The sequence below is a fragment of the Lampris incognitus genome, chromosome 2 (assembly GCF_029633865.1).
Source record: "Lampris incognitus isolate fLamInc1 chromosome 2, fLamInc1.hap2, whole genome shotgun sequence".
NCBI lineage: Eukaryota > Metazoa > Chordata > Actinopteri > Lampriformes > Lampridae > Lampris > Lampris incognitus.
In genome coordinates, this window is record NC_079212.1 from 124,441,920 (window position 1) to 124,459,920 (window position 18,001).

The window sequence follows — 18,001 nt, forward strand, 5'->3', positions numbered from 1 at the left end:
GACTGGTGCCATTGTAATGAGATAATCAGTGTTATTCACTTACCTGTCAGTGGTTCCAATGTTTTGGCTGATCGGTGTGTATAAAGAAACTTATTTGTAGTTATCTGAATATGAAAAAAATCTGTGTTTCAGTGTATGTAAAATTAGTGCCAGTATTATGTCAGCAATGCAAGTATTAAGTCTATGTATATGAGAAGTATTGTGTTAGATTATGGCATGTTTATGCTATCAGGAAACAATGTGCGCAAAACTAAAAACCATTTTCTAAAAAGCAGAATAAACATACTGCATCTCAGAAATATTTTACATTAATCAAAAAAAAAAGACAGATGTAGTATATCATTACAACAAACGACCTATCTTATTGTAGGCACAGCGGCCTCGCTGGTAACATTGTTGTCCAAAAGATGCATGTCTGGTTAGATGAAGATTTTAAATTGCCTATAGGAAGGACTAGAGTGTGGGAATGATATTGTGAGTCTGTGTGCTGTGATGAACTTGAGCCAGATGGATGGATGGATGGATGCAAATGTACACATTGTATATGCTACTGTAATGAAAGAAAGTAAAAATACAATAGAAAACATGATGATGCCCCCATAAGGGTTGGGCTCTGTATAAATCTTGACATGCAGTATAGGTTTTTATACTATTTAACTAAAGTAAATATTTCGCAAACCTTGTTTGTTGTAGGTTTGAATTGCAAGTTCAAAATTCTTCCGGGAGCAGGTACAATTGTGTAACGTAGTTATATATTGTGTGAATTCGAATCTAAAATAAATGAACAAATGAAAGGTTGAAAGGTATTCATCTTCATTAGAACATTTCACAATCTAAATGTTATCTTTGTATCTATTCATTGCAGTGCAGGCTTAATGTTGCTTCACCTGAAATAACGTCTGCAGGGGAACCCCCATACCAATGATTGTTGCGGTTACACATCTTAAACGCTAGATGGCAGCATAGCTTCATTGTACACAATAATTGCTAAAGACAACAATCTGCCTTTGTTTTTATCATGAAGGCTAATAGAGACCAGAACAAAAGATATTCAACACCTTTGCTAAATGTAAATAGTAGACATACTCTTGACAGAGACACTTTACCTGTAATTGCATGTAGCCTTTGCACAAAGACACACACAAAAACATGTACACACATTGCCTGTCCTTAAAGGCAAATATGAGCAGTTTGCACATGGTGCACAGGGTTGTTTCTTCTAAATTATTAAAGGATATCAACTCATTCACTTAGCCTCATTGTTTCCGCACTGAGAGGTGACTTGACCCAAATAGGTAAGTGAACTGCAAGAACAGGGATAGGTGTATTATCTGGGGTTCATTTGCATTGGCTCTGTGTGTAAATATGAACGCTCAAAGATTTCCATTCAGTTTGCAAGTTTTGGCTCTGGACTACTCTCTTTGTTTTGAATAAATCTCAGATTGCTCAGTTTCTGGAAATTTTCCCTACAACTCTGTACGACTTCCAGGAGCACAAATACTGGTGACTGAACACAGCTTTTCTTTTTCTTTTCTTTTTTTTTTGTGGTCAGTTTTGAGTCAGTCAGATATTTAGGGCAGTGAATAGCTGACAAAGCAACTGTACTGATATGGCAGTTGTTATTTTTCAGCTTTGGGTCAAATGGTTCTTCAGTGCAGGTCCCTTAAGAGGCTCCTTACATTGTGGTGTGCAGCCTTCTGGCGTTTTGTGATATCATTACACCATAATGCAGCAGTCAACAAAACAACTCATTGAGTGTTCCAATGTCAAAAACTTTGTTTTGTCGTCACTTGGTAGTTTGATTTATCTCTAGAATTGATATCGAAACTTCAAGAACTTGAAGAAATTTAGTATTTTTCTCTCTCACAAATACATAACAAGTAGTTGACACTTGCTGCTGCTGCATGTGGTCTGGCACCGGGAAAGGGGCCTCAGTTCATTGTGTGCATAATGACAGCTGAAGGGAAGTGGGCATATGCACGAGAGGCAGCTGCAGGTTGGGGCCGCGTTTGGCAGAGATCTTTTCAAACTGTTCCTGCACCATCTAAATTCAGCCCACTTAAAAGTACGATTTACCCATACGTGTAACGGTCTGGAGAGACAGAGGAGTCCAAAAGAGGGTTCTGTCAGGAACGTGATACTGGTGTGTTCAATAGCAGAACGATAAAAGACATTTAAAGTGATTTGCTCGTGTCATTGCTTGCCAGTTTGTTTTTTATTCGGCTACATTTTCTGTCTTTTTGAGCCAAGCTGTTTTTACCATAGTCCTCCAGCACGGATTTAATATCTTCTTTCAGTGCGTCATCAAAAACCCCAAGCCAATTTATCAGAGTAATTTACTGAGATGGTTTACCAATTCTATGGTACCAACTATGATCAGAATCAGAATCAGAACCAGAATGATGATTCTCTGAGTTTTAAATTTCCATGATTTTGCTGTACGTACTTGCAAATATTTTTTTCTCTATCATGTTTAACAAAGGCCTGCATCATTCTTTCACAGCCTTTGAAAGATGTGCTGTATGTCAAGGTAAGGACGAGGCAACTTTCTCAAATTTTGCCATGCTCTGCATAGAGTTGGTAACCTTTGTAAAGAAATGCGTTTTACGTTTGAGTCAAAATAAGGCTGAAGGGAAAAAAACAAAGAATGTAATGGAGTTATTATGGCTGATGGTGAGTCATCATAACAGCACCATGAAAGCTCTGGAAAGGAAAAGGCTCACAAGTCAATGAATGTTCTCTCTCTCTCTCTCTCTCTCTCTCTCTCTCTCTCTCTCTCTCTCTCTCTCTCTCTCTCTCTCTCTCTCTCTCTCCCTCCCCCCCCATCTTCATTCCCCATCTCTTCCTTTCTCATCATCTATCTGTCCTTTTCCCTCCCTCACTCCCACACACACACTCTCTCTCTCTCTGATGTTCAGATGATTTATTCATTTGCCCCAACCCTGTTTTATATTGCTTTTGGAATCCAAGTTGAAGCTACTTCCTGTCATTTCTCTTTGTCTTCCTCTTCCTCTTGCTCTCTCTTCTCTAACATCTATCTGGGACACATCAGTGACATCGGGTCTGATATTAGACTCCAGATAACAGCAACTCTCATTTAGATGTAACCAGGTCAGAGAACGGAGCACAACAGAGGCGCACGCGGGCTTCCTAAATGTGGACCCAGCCTCAGGTTTTACCTGGCGAACTTTGATGCACTGAACCAACTGTCTGTCAGTCTGTATGCACATTGGGTAATTGGATTCTCAGTGTTTCTATGTGAACATGTTTGGAAGCCTGTTTTGTTGCTTCACACTGGACTTTTTTGGGGTCTTCTCTAACTGTGAAGGTGTCTTTTTTCTACTGACAAACTGCACACCCATTGATAGAATAGAATAGAATAGAATAGAATAGAATAGAGTATGATTGGATTGGTCTGGACTGCATTGGATCCGATTGAATTGAACTGAAGTTTCTTAGTGTGAACTTTGCAGGTGCTTGATAATTTCAGAAGTTCATTCATCTGTCTGCCCCTTTATTTATTTATTGGTTCTGTTTGTTCTTCCTTCACATTCTAGGAAACACGACTGCAGACAAAAACAGCCATGGACCGCCTTAATGCTCGTATCACACATATAGGTCCCTTAATCACTTAAGGGAAGAAAAAGGGGGGGGGGTCATTTCAAACATGTCAAATCTTAACATGAGAGGAGATGATTGACAGACATGTCCCAGACTGGGTCCGTTATAGTTAGCGGACGGGGCCTCTTCCTTCCTCTGCTAACAACATAGTATTGCATATCTGGGGGGTCACACAACAAAAGCGTTGTAGCTCAGGTGCTTCCTCTCCAACTACAAATAAGGGTGACTTGGTCTTGGCAGCTGACCTGGTTTCATGAGACAGTTATTCTCCTTTATACATCCTTCTTAAACGTCCTCCCAATAGCTCCTGATTGCTTGATCTATATTAGTGTGTAAACGGCGTGAAATACTGCGGTATGGCATTTTATTACGTTTCTTATTCACGAAACGCCTCAAGCAATTGGATCCTTTACCGATATAAGTGCATTTCTTAGGGGCTTCCAGAGACGCAGGTTTGATTCCTACTGGAGTCTCGTGCGTACGTATACGTGCAGTGGTCATATATCACCCGTAGCAAATGTCAGCTCCCCCGTGCGTTGACGCAGCCGTGGAAGACTTGCTCATTGGAGGAAATGGGACGGACAACGTAAGCGCCCCTCTTGAATGAGAAAAAGGAGGAAAGGGGGGGGAACAACAACCTACACTACAGCCTGAGCCAGCATTGCCACTCACAGATACCGATGAACACACGTCCGGATACGAGATCGCACCTACGTAAAAGGACAACATCATCACATTTTGGAGTTTAAAAAAAATTTTTTTGACGAGGAGCTTTGTTTGTTTTGTTTTTTGTAATAAAAGCCAATAAATTGGCGTCGGGAGAGGACGCGCGCGCGCATTCCACAGCAGGATTTGCGTTCATTTCCCATCTCACATTTGACTCTCCACCACACCACAATGCTGTCTTTTTCCTGTCTTGCACTTCTGTGCTCCGTCTGATGGTCATCACAGGCATGTCTGAACAGCAAAGCAAATGTTTTAATTGAATTTTTGTTTGTTTATTTTATTTATTTATTTTTTGCATTTTCACTACTACGTCTGGAAGTGGAACAGCGGCTCTCCGAGCCAGAACGCAGAAACATGGACGCGTGCTTGAGACGGCTGAAGCAGGAGCTGGTATGTGGTGGTATTCGTGTATTAATTACCAGCATCTCACCACTATCACGCGCTTTCCCTCTGTTGGGCATTTCCAGCGTGTGCCCGCGTGTTAATTTAACAACAGGCTAAATGAATTCTCTATTCTAACGTAAACACTTTGAAATATATATATATATATATATATATATATATATATATATATATATATATATATATATATACACACACACACATATATATATATATATACACACACACACACACACACACACACATATATATATATATATATATATATATATATATATATATAAATTGCACATATCAGTGAGATCAGTGTTACCGATGTCGATATTGTCTTCTTAATGGTGGTGGGGGGGGGGGGGGGTGAGACGCGGGTGATGAGAAGAGGAAGGTTTTTATTCATCCGTATTAATCTTTGTAGGCTTAAAGCTTTGGACACAGCAGAGGCATGTGTAAGCCCCCCCCCCAATCTGTGACAGATGTTCATTATTTAAGCTCAATAACCTAAACGGCCTTTTGTAATCTCCTAAATAGGTCCTTTGATCGCACTGTCTGTGGTAGCTGTGTAGTGTGGGCCGACATCAGTATGTTGGATTTGGCTAAATTTGATTGATTTATTATATTTTGCAACAGACTCCTGCCAAGTCCTGTGTGAAGACCGGGATGCGGCAATATTCATTACACATTCCTATGCCCTGTACAATTAATTCTAATTAAATCTCCCTAAATTGGTATGTTCTTGCACATGGGAACCCTCGCTGCCCCCAATCAACAAATCTGTTGGACAATGACAGCAAATTGAGAGTGACATTGTTCATCACCCTCTCGATTGTAGCGAGAAAAACAATGTTAAAAGACATCCTCGCATCCAAATCTTTTGGCATCTGCTAACTGTAGACTCCTTTCAAAGGAGCCTTAACTGGCACAGATTTCTTTTGGAGTTTCTTCAAAGCAGGCAGATTTTTTTTTCTTCTTTTTTTTTTTAATCAACCAAGGGTCCACAGAAGAAGCCACAGGATGGCTGCATGGTGTACAAGACGAACAGCTCTGTGGCTTCTTGATTCCCTTCCCTAAATTATCCACACGGCTGTTACCGCAGACCTCTTGCCAGGAGGACATGTTGTGTTATCCTTGCCATATCATGATTTGGTAACACAGTAGAAAAGTGTCCTGCCATGCTCTGGATCAATCACAAGAACAGATAACAGATGCCGGTTAAGAAAGCTGAGGACAGTCTCCCCTGAGCAGCACCATGTGGGACACAATCTGTTGTGGCGCCTTGCTTCGAAAAAGGGGGGGGCTACCAGTTTTAATGTGCAACACAAATATCACAAACGCCTCTCTTCCTACATTGCACAGCAATTACGACAGGTAATGGGTCATTAATATGGCTGCTCTTTACCACAGAAAACTGGTGTTCAAAAATTGTGCGATTCAGTGTTAATGTTCACCTATTTGCAACTGGTAAACCCTTAATTATACGTCTCTCTGGATAAGAGCACCTGCCAAAAGAGAGAGAGAAAAAAATGTAATCAAGCTGGCAGCCCTGGCTCTTAAACCCTTAATGTGAGTGTGCAGTAAATTATAAAATTGGACTTCATCCTTGGCTAATGTTTGAATAATTGGGACTAAATAAACATCAAAAATGGATACACTGGGTTCCTCTGACCTCTTTAATAAGTCCAATAATGACCTCAAAGAGCCTTTGTGTAACTTCTACTGGAGTGCCGACATCCATCTTTTCACATGCAACACATTTGCCGACATTAGCCATCTCCAGTAGCTTTTACTAGGTATCTTTTTGCTGCATAATTTGCTGAGGACTTCAAGTGTGAACTAAGTCTTTGGTGGTGGACCTTCAGACAGGCCTCTAAACTACAACAAACACCTCAGCCAGCCTGGCTCCTGTCATTTCATTAGGTGTGTTGGCTGCTTTGTTTTAGTGACAACCACTAAGCAACCATGACCAGTATTTACTAGTCATATTATGCTGCAGAGTAGCCAAAATATTACACATATTATCATCCTGTGAGGCCAAAGATTACTGACCCCTGATAAGTGTGAACGCCGTCTGCCTCGGGGTCGCTATGGGTCGCTCTGTGCGGAGCAGTGTCAGGTCAGGCCTGGACATTTGACATTTGACCCGACCTGCTCTTTGGCTATTTCTTCCAACTGCACCTGTGACACTGAAAACCTACCCCGAGATATAGGTTTCAAATGTAATGTATTCATGTTGCTTTGTCTATTCCAACTGGTTTCAGTGGAACAATTAAGATTATTTCCTCCAGTCGTCTCCATGTGCTTGAAAATCTGCTTTGTGAAAAGCCTGCCAACTTTCATTTGCTCTAATAATAAGAACAGCCAGGCTAACAATAAGTAACAATAAGGTAGATTTTAGCTCCGCATGACTCACCGTTCACACGGCAGAATGGGAGCGATGAAAAGGAGGGAAAAGGTACGCCTTCCCTTCCTCTGATTTTGGACTTGAAAAAACAACTACTCACATGCCCCTGAGTCACCCTGTCTAAATGAGGGGTTAACACCTGCACGACAATGTTGCTTCAGGAGCTAAAAAGCACAAATCAAACCTTTTTGATAGCCATGCTGGCACAGCTAATTGGCTCTGCGTTGCAAATTTATCTCTCAACACCTGAGGCGCATTTTTAAGCACAACTGTCACCTTAGAAATTCAACACCAATGAGGTCAAGCCATCTGAAAAGAAAAAAGTGTCGGTGCCATGGGGGGGTAGGGTTGAGCACTGGATGTCTGCCCGTGTGTGTGTGTGTGTGTTTGTATGCATGCACGTGTGTGTGGCAAATTGTGTATGCCACATAAGACTTTGTTCTCAATTACCTTCAGGGTGTGGGATCAGAAAGAATCACCCATCTTTAGCCTGTCAATTTCAACCAGGGTTTGTTTGTTTTTTTTCAGAGTGGGTGGGTGTTTTTTTTTGTTTCAGCAGCTCTTGTTCTCCTACAGGTCCTTCCTTCCCCTCAACTAAAAATGGTCTTGGCTCTCGTTGCTGGCTGTTGGCGTTGCATGCACCAGCATTGTGTTCAAGATTCAAATGATAGTCTATTTACCTTTCTCTGTGTCCCACCCACACAAGTTAAATACGGTCTACAGCATCAGAGAAAACTAAACTTTGCCATAAGTGAATGAGAATTTCTTGACTGTGTGAGTATAGGGTTGATGTTGTACCCACACACAAGTTGCTGATGTCGACTGCTTTCGCTATCTAGCGTTAACATCAATCCACACATAAATGTAACTCAGCTAATGAGTATGGAGTCCAGTTAAGACTTGGCCGAGCTGGATCCAGATCGGATGTTGGACTGTCTCTTACAACCTGTTTACACTCAGCATAAAAATGCATCTGGAGGAAACCTTTCAAAAATCCAAGTGTAAACAGACCCAAGATACACTGAAGGATCGTTTGAGCAGTCCTTCTTCACACCTTCTTCAATGCCTCCTGGGTCTGTTTACGCTTGGATTTTGACTAAATCTGAATGCCATCAGATTTGCTCAAGAGCCATTTTCATGCTGATTGTAAATAGGGTGTAAATACTTCCTACTAAAGAAAGTGACCTGGCTTCTAAACAGGCTTTTTCTTTCATAGGAGCATAACTTATTCTGCTGGGGGCCTAAATCAGATCTGGCAGGAAAATGGCCATGGAGCCTCCTCCAGTCCTGCAGAGTCCAACAGGGCAGCAGCTCTAATGGACGCTAGGTCATAGCCACCATAATGGATTTTTCTTTTATTTGAAGTAGACTTGTTATTAAAGTAATTACCTATCTAAACTTCTACAAATACCAGTCATATGCTGTGTTTTGCTAGGGATCATGTGTGTGAGAGTTGCACATGTCGCATTGCAGGTCATAGTCATGGAAGTCAACGTAGTGCTGGGCAATATGGAAAATAAAATATTATCATGATCATTGCAGAGGATTTTAGCCAACATTGGTAGATTTCATGAAATCTGTATACACATGCAAAAAAGAATCCAGCTGGATCACTTTGAAATGTTTGGTAATGTCAAATATAATATCAAATCAAACCCAATTTTCAAATTAATACCCCCTTGGCATATTCCCTCATTTTGTTAGAGAGTTTAGGGTACAGTTGTCATTGAAAAATACTTTATCATGATGTGGCAATATCTAGATTTCGCACAGATATGATACTATTGAAAGACGATAAACAATAACATTAAATTATTGCCCAGTTGTGTCAACATGTCAAACACAAGAGAGAATTTTTGGGGGCGTCCGGGTGGCATGGCAGTCTATTCCATTGCCTACCAACACAAGGATCACTGGTTCGAATGCTTGTGTTACCTTCGGCTTGGTCGGGCATCCCTAGACACAATTGGCCGTGTCTGCGGGTGGGAAGCCGGCTGTTGGTGTGTCCTGGTCGCTGCACTAGCACCTCCTATGGTCAGTCGGGGCACCTGTTCAGAGGGGAGGGGGAACTGGGGGGACTAGCATGATCCTTCCACGTGCCACGTCCCCCTGGCAAAACTCCTTACTGTCAGGTGAAAAGAAGTTGCTGGCAACTCCACATGTATCGGGGGAGGCATGTGGTAGTCTGCAGCCCTCCCCAGACTGGCTGGTGGGTTGGAGCAGTGACCGGGATGGCTCAGAGAGTGGGGTAATTGGCCAAGTGCAATTGGGGAAAAAAATCCCCCCAAAAAAAAAAAATTCTTGAAGAAATGTGGACGCATCATCAGCTGGTAAATGTGTGGCTTTCGAAGGTGAGATACTAAAAGGCATTTATGGCTGGATTCTTTAGCTGAATAACATACACTCTTACCGTCCCTTGAACATGACCTCTAGGACATTTTAAACGTCATGGGATGGCATTACAACTATAAAGCTTGCATGTTAGAGAGGCATTCATACTGTTTTACACAGTGGTATATTTCCACAGTAAATGTCATGCATTACTGCCCTTCTGATGGAGATGCTGGACCTCCCCAATGTGGTTAATCTAGTGCCCAGCAGTTCACCATCACAGAGCCCCTCTCTGTATCCCCAGGACAGAGATCCTATTCCTGCCCTTGACCCACACAGGCCACCATTCATTTTTAATGAGGGAGGAGGAATGGCTAAGAAAGAAAAAAAAACCTTAACTGTCGCTAGCCCGCCCCTGCTAAACAGGAAACGCTTTAGGGCCCGATAACCTTGGCCTTACTGTTTCCTCCCCCCCGGCCAACAACAACAACATCAAAACAACACTGAATGGCCTCTATTTTGTACCTGTTTATGGTGTAGAATAATGTGGTGGTTTGTGTTCGGTATCAATGCATGTTTGTGAATGAGGTTTGAATGAGGTTCTTTGAGTGTGACATGCAAACACATGCATGCACGCAAGCATTCAAATATACACTGACACACATAAGCAAGGCTGGAAGCTGGACAGTGACATTAACTGTGTTTTGTTTACATACTGCTTCTACTTTTTTCGCCTAACTGAATGCGGCAGAGTCATATCATGATGAAGGAGCAGCATTATATTGCAACAGACAGCTGTTGTGAAGTAACAGTGATTTATTTATAGAGCTACCAGGTGCCAATTAACTCACTTCCATGCATGTTAGATGGTTTTTGGGTGAATTTTCATTATTGATGCTAAAACAGCACTCGGCTGTCCTAAATTTTGCATTTTCAGTCGCCGCCTTCCTTGACATGACTTGCTAAAATAAAGAAGCACCATATTGGGTTTTTTTTCTTCTAAAAGGCTGCAAATTTTTAATTAGCCGCCTTCTAACATCGATTCAAGACCGTCAGCTATTGTTCCCAAACTTTGAGGGATTCAGCCTTAATTGGCAATTATGCTGGGCTGGTTGGCATCACTGCAGCAGAGGGATGAGATGGGGGGGGGGGGGTCTGGATGGTCCATGTCTTGTTAGATTCAGTCAAACTCTTCTTTTGATCAACAGTTTCTTTTGGCACATACTTGCTTTTTTTAAAAAAAAACTTGCCTGACAGATCAAGTATCTTGAATCACGTCGTCCCAATTTTCTGGATATTTTTCCCCTCCTTAAATGAGAGTGAGGAGATTTTTTTTTACATTTTCATTTACTTGAAGTAAGACCTCAAGGGTTTGAGATGGTGCCTGTCACTTATGTGTCCATCACTTAATAAGGCCCTCTGCTAATCAGCACACTCAGCGAGTGACACACTACAGTATCTCCACTAAAGAGTAAACACCAGGGGCTAATCTTGAAACGGCCACAGGACATTTAAAGTCACATTCAACATCTCAGCAGATGCCAGAGTGAAAGTTTATGATGCTGACATATCTGGGCCACTAAGTCCCGGCCTTGGTATGGTAATGGCAGAGTGGCGCGAGCCAGTAGGCGTGGTAAATTGAAGTAGCAATAATTTGGTTTACTACTGCTCCACTCTTCCTTCCCCAGGGCACAACATGAATTATTAATGTTGCCTGAGAATAGAATCGCCGGTAAACAACTCAATGTGCTTTAAATAACCTGAGGGGATGCCTGGATTTCAGGGATAATAGAAAAGTTGCATGCGAGTGTTGAATTTGAGGGCTTTTGAGCGGGCATGTATGAACAGGCTCACCATTTACTCTGCATGAGAAAGTGAACGGGCAGAAGATGATATTTCAGCGACAAATTTGATATACCAAAATGACCCAGCTCTAACCAGCAGCTCAGGATGCCATAATTGCTTGATTTATGCCCGCAAATTCTGCCAGAGTCTTACCTAAGCCGCACGTCCAAGTCTGAAGATGTAATGACAAAACACAGCTCTGCTTGACATCCCATTGTCGAACTTGTTGAACTTTGATGTGGATGATGGTAAACTGTAATTATGCAGTCTTTCCCAGCCTCTCCTGGGACATCGCCAATTATAACTAATGAAGTCAAACATATGTGCACGGCACCAAGACATGATATAACCTGATTTTGCTAATTACATGTACCGTCACTGCCTATTTTGGCCAAACTGGGGGAGGAAGACAAAAGGCCCTTTTGTTCAAACCATATGCAATGATGGGCTTATTATGAGATCTGAGAGGCTGTTAGTGATGCCCCTGTGCACCTACCTTTCCATATGCCATGGAGGAACGCCATGATGTGATCTTGAGGTCACCGTGAAACTAACATCTGTAATGCAGGGGAGCTGACAGCTGTTTAAGCACAGTTCATGTGTAATAACCCTCCAGTTAACTGTATGTACACTATGAAATATATATACTGTACTACACTATAGTTACTTTAAAAGTTTTTGCACCTTTGTTTGGATTTTGTTTAGGTGTTTCATTTTCACTGGGATAAAAATGAGTCTAAATATGAAAAGTCCATTTGAAAACAGTAGTAATGTTAGAAAAAAAAATTGGATTCAGAAAAATGCAAATCCAGTCTGTAAAAGTGCTTATATTAGTTCTAAATCTAAGGTCATGTATTGTTGTCTTTAAAGTTTTCTAACTGTTACAATGTTATACTTTGAGAAAAAAAAATCTAAATGTAAGTATCATATTTTTTTTTATAAAAAGAGATATATAGATATCTCACTATATATCTAACTATGCTCACCTTCTCATTGTTGGCAAGGTCTACTATTTGTGCCCATTTTAACCCCAAAAGCCACCTAAAAATGTTATTTATTAACTTTTTTCCACTGTCATTTAAGCCCTATGCTCTCACGGAGCTTAGTTTATGGAGCTACAATACAGTCAAACACAGTTGTTTTACACTGTTGCTTTTCCCACCCATGGTCATCACAATCACCCCCACCCCCCCAGATTAAGTATCACTGTCTGGTGACACCAAATACACCAACCCCCCCCCCCCCCCCACATACACACACACACACACACTCGCTTGCTCTCTCCTATGTGTTCTTATGGTGTCATCCATAATTTAATCCATCAACAGTTCCTTCTTGGACATCTAAACATATGGCAGGGATTCCCAACACCCCCCCCTCCCCTCCTACACCCTCCCCAGCCCCACCACCCTCTTATCCCACTGCTACTCATCCAGCTGCCGCCCCAGTCCACTTCCACTACTGCTCGCTGTGACTCTCACCAGCCGCCTGCTCTCCCCTGCCGCTTCCTTCCACCCCCTCCTCCTCTCTCTCTCCCTCTTTTTCTACCCTCTATTGTCAGTTTCCACCCGAGTGACCAACCCCTCCCCATGCACCATTACGGATTATAGTATAGACGAGCGGCGTTGATTGGCTGCCCCATCCGGCGGTGTCCCCCCCTTATTGGTGGGTGATACATATATGGGCAGTCCCACTGACCCGTTTGAAAAGGTGAGACAGTAGTGACAGACTTCCAGAGAGGCAGACAGGGACATTCCCCATCCCCATTGTGAAACTGTGTGTAAAGTAAGGTAATGTATGGATTTTGATTCTAAAGATTAATGATGCTTTGTTGGATAGGAATATGAATGGTGAAAGTCTTGAATGTTTGTTGAGGGAGGCTTGTTCTGATGCTATGTTTGATTTCCTCTGATGGTAGTTAGGGCTAGGCAGCATTGACAAAATTAAATACCATGATATTGTCGAGTTAATACCTCAATGTTTATGATATGACAATATTTTGGGGATGACTGCTGGTGCTTTCAAGAGAACATTTTGAGAAATGACCACTAGCAATATAGATATAATGACCAAGCAGCTAAAACAGTCTAATAAATTGTGAAAATTGCATCACTTTATTGCAGTGCAGCCTTTAAAGACCAGGAAATGACATTGTTTAAGTTATATTACAATGTTACAGTAACCAAATCCCTGATGCTATCTAGTCTCATATCACAATACTGATATTAAATCGATATATTGCACAGCGCTAATGGTAATGGCATCAAGATGCAACATTGTTTTCTCACTAAAGTAAGTTAGAGACATATTGTCAGTAGGCACAGCAAGACCCTTTTTCTTTTTTTGTGCAATAATTTGGAATTAATTTGAGCATACACTTAATTTTACCATATGATAACTAAGGCCAAGTTTCACTTTTCAATAAAAAAGGGGGAAAACTAGTACAGCCTGCTGTAGGTATGCATTTACTTAGCTTTATCTGTTTTGCTGACTTTCTCACTGGTATTTTCCCATAGACTGGGGCACGTTTTGCAGAATTCTTTGCGTGCTTCCCCTCAAATCTTCCCACAGCTGGTTTGAAAAAGGGAGGGTTTTTTGGCAGGTTCATCTTCATGAGTCACTGGTTACCTCCACCTCGGTATGCATGTGTATGAGTGTGTGCACGCTACGATGAAGCTACTGTTGTCATATCAAGCGAAACGAGTCAAGTTTAAGCTAAGGTGCATCGTGACTCGAGCTAACAAGTTAAGACACAGGTCAGGATGTTGCCACAGGGCTTTCCTTTTCCCTCCAGGAGAAAACGGTTAGCCAGGGTCACATGACACATGCTCGCAGACAGATGAGTAAAAGAGAGAGAGGAGACAGTAGCAGCGTGTGGGAGTGAGATACAAGAGGGAGGTTAAAGGGAGGAGAGCCTTGTGAAAGACCCCGAGCATGTGAATCAAGACAAAAGGGCACAAAATGGAAAATTAAGGCACAGAGAGTAGAGCAGAATTTGAGGGAGACACAAATGTTGCTAGTCTATTCTACAGCTGTCACAGACTGGGATCCTCTCACATGCGTATTAGGCCGGGGCCATATGGGGGGCCGTGGCCTGTCATTCAAAACTAGGTCACATGACCCTTAATTAAAACAAAGAATGCATGCACCCCGGGAAAGCACAAACAGAAGATGGCAGAGACCATATCTGACATCACGGGGCATGCTAAGTTAGCAGGGCTGTGACGGCGAATGCTTAACATCTATTCTTTTGCTTAATTCATCTGACGTCTTTGATATAGTCTGGTGTGTAATTAAATTTGTCCTGCTCCTGGAGTTCATGGTAAATAGAAAAAGAAACGGTGAGGAAGATGTTTGTTTGATGAATTGAGATTCCCCCAGCAACCAAGGGAGGTTCAGAAGTCTAGTGCTTAAATTGATGAGCTGCACCTTGAATCTTTTATTGAAACCTCACCAAAACATTTCCATATTTTTTGTCTCCCTTTTGTCTTGCTCCCTCCTTCTGTTTACCCTGTCACATCTCTGTATTTCTGTTTCTCACCTTCTCTCTTTCTTGCATGTCTCTCCTCTGTGCTTTGTTCTTCCTCCCCTCTCCCTCTGCAGCTGTCGATGAAAGAGGCAGGAGATGGCCTCCATGCTCAGATGAACTCGATGATGGGCGCTCTGCAGGAACTCAAACTGCTTCAGGTCCAGACAGCACTTGAGAGCCTTGACATCTCAGGACGGCCGATTAACCGAGGGCCCCCGCAGTCCTCTCCATCTGCACCTACTGTTGTCACAGCTGCTGCCCCAGCGATGACCATGCCTGAGGAAACCGGTCCTAGTCCAAGTCATAGTCCTTGTCGTAATCCTAGCCCAAGGCCTTCACAGGGTAGCAGGGTGTCATCTGGCCGAGACGGCCAGAGCCGGTCCCAACACAGGAGCAGCACAGGAACCTCGTCCGCCTCCTCCTCCTCTTCCTCCTCCTCTAGCCTGGGGAGCGAGAGGAGTGAAAGGAGTGTGAGGAATGAGAGCATCCTTGAGTCCGTACCAAGGAGGTGGTCAGGGTACACTGCCCCTCAGGTGGACTTCTGCGGACCCACAGTGGGTAACCCTCCTTCGGCTGCCCATCCCCACCCAGCTCCCCTTGGCACCCAGGTGGTGGACCTACCAGGGATCCTGTACAGCCTCTCCAGAGAGGGCCCTTCGTTAGACAGCGACTACTCCCAGGACAGCATGGATGACTCCAGCGACTGGACCTCTTCACTGATGAGCCAGAGCCGCAACCGCCAGCCTTTGGTGCTGGGGGACAACGTTTTTGCAGACCTGGTGGGCAACTGGCTGGACCTGCCCGAGCTTGAGAGGGAGGAGGAGGAGGAAGGGGAGGAGAGGAAGAAGAGGAGAGGGGAGAGGATGAGCGACACTGAGGCAGATAGGCTAGACACCCCTGGCCACCCACTCCGTTTGAGCCGCTCGCAGGAGATCTGCCGCAAGTTTTCATTGACCACCAACATCTTTAAGAAGTTCCTGCGCAGCGTCCGACCAGACAGAGACAAGCTCCTCAAGGAGAGGCCTGGCTGGGTGGCACCAGAGCTCCCTGAGGGAGACCTGTTCAAAAGACCCAAGAAGCTGGCTGCAAAATCATCCAAAGGGAGCTTTTACTTGCCTTTCTGGGCAGGTGGACAGCAGAATAAAGGGAGGCCATGTGCTCAGCTGGCAGACGCAGAGAGAAACCACCACCAACTCCATCACTTCCACCATCAGCAGCCACAGCAGTTCTCAGGGATTTATCTAGACAGAAGACAGCCAGAGAGCCGTCTGGAGCGAATGCAGCCCATTTTTGACTACAACACAGCTGTATGGGTGTGATAGTGACTTTTAGTCCTGGGCCACCACACAACCACAGATTGAGTGACAGGTGCTGGGGGATTTGGCTTGGCAGAAGTGGGAATGAATGAGAGACTGTAGAGATGACAGTCATCTCACTAAAATGAACTGAGAGTTGATGAACTCTACACCCAGTCATTTCTTCCTCCAACTGAGAGATTATCAGGGCAACAGTGTGTCTGACAATCCTTAAATCTGAATTTTGTGCGTGTGAGTGCGTGTGTATGTGTGTGTGTGTGTCAACATGTGCAAGTGTAGAGGGCTGTGTTTGAAGGGAAAAAACAGTGCATAAGAGAGAAAGCCATGTTTGCAGAAGGCAAAGAGAGCGAGAGAGAGATGTCCTTAGAGGTGTACTGGTTTCTTCTTCAATTTTGTATCACTAATTTCCTCTCAAGAATGCATGCATGTGTGATTGAGCTTTGTGGACTACTTAATTAACAGATGGTACATGACATGGACATCACTCTCAGAATGTCTCTTAGAAACTCCATTATCTTGCATTGTCGCAGTTTTTCAATAAACCATCCAGTTTTTCATATGCTTGAAAGATTTTGACTTTTTCACCTCTGTGCTACACACTCTCATGTACCACACTTGATCGTTTGTCTTACATCTATGGATAGTGTACCAACTGTTGGATTGCATGGGCACTGTTTCTTTTTTTATAAATGACATTACAAACAGCTGTTACCGAACGCACTGCCAGTAATCACGGTCATCTTCCCTTTTGCTTCCCTAAAGGTCCAAACTTCCTGTCAGTCACATCACATTTACCTCGCTCAGGGAATGAAAGGGACCAGCGACCATTATGTTACACTGCCAGAGTTAAATCTATTGAATGGATACTATTATCTCGCCTCGTAAGACATACAGCAATACAGTGCATGACTAGTCTACGCCGTCAATGATTACGTTAAACTTTGAAACCCTTTCCTTTTTCGTGTTTCTCAGAGATGTTGTGCTTGCTTTTGTACAAGATATATCAATTTATCTTTGCCATGTAATCATGGCACCTCCTCAGTTAACTGCCATTCCCCCTGGGCTGCAGAGAGAGAGAGGGAGAGGGAGAGCTAACGTTAGCTAGCTAACGTATTAAATTAGCTATCAAGACAATAAGAGAGAGAGAGAGTACATGCAGCCTGGGGTACTAAAGAAAGAGAGAGCAATAGAGAGAGAGAGAGAGAGAGAGAGAGAGAGAGAGAGAGAGAGAGAGAGAGAGAGAGAGAGAGAGAGAGAGAGGCCTTGGGTTTTTCCAACGTCTTGGCCAGCCAATCCATCTGGTGTCTCAGTATTCAGGTCACCCATCACGTATACACAGATCAGAAGGTCAGACATACGCAAACACACACACTGGCCGTTTCTGTTAAGACTTATGTGCCATAAGCCACTGTCTGAGATGTCATTCCCCATGGTGTGTATTTAAATGAGCAATTTCTTTTCTCCCTCTTGACGCCTCCAAAAGTGTAAATTTCAGTATCGTTGATATTTTTCACTAGGGTTCTGCGAACCTCGTGTAGTGATTCTGTGTCACGTGCACTGTAAAACTGTTGCTGACTCTTTGTAAATTAAAGCTGTTCTCTGAAAGTTACGTCACACTTGTTTTTAATTTAGCATTCACTTGCGTGTCAACTTATCCATCAGCCTTTCCTTTGGTGCTTTGCAATTCCTCCTGAGAAACGAAACATATTTCCACAAAGCTGTGCTCTATGATTTTGTAGATTTGTAATCTGATAAAAAAAAAAAAAAGCATAGAGGCAAACAGCTCCAAGTAAAAGGAGCACAGCCTTCTACCAGGATCGAGCTTCGCTTTCA

At 43.0% G+C, this 18,001-nt stretch overlaps 1 protein-coding gene across 2 annotated transcripts; it reads left to right on the forward strand.

The window, feature by feature from the left end:
• The first annotated feature begins 4,296 nt into the window (after positions 1-4,296).
• Positions 4,297-17,754, forward strand: inka2 (inka box actin regulator 2). 2 transcript variants are annotated; one of them, XM_056274193.1, is made up of 2 exons: positions 4,297-4,737; positions 14,927-17,754. In XM_056274193.1, exons 1-2 carry the CDS (start codon positions 4,702-4,704, stop codon positions 16,169-16,171), a joined length of 1,281 nt encoding a protein of 426 aa, XP_056130168.1. In that variant the 5' UTR covers positions 4,297-4,701; the 3' UTR covers positions 16,172-17,754. The 2 variants fall into 2 exon arrangements, with proteins under 2 accessions (XP_056130168.1, XP_056130169.1); XM_056274194.1 differs by lacking the exon at positions 4,297-4,737 and adding an exon at positions 12,862-13,113.
• The last annotated feature ends 247 nt before the right edge of the window (positions 17,755-18,001 follow it).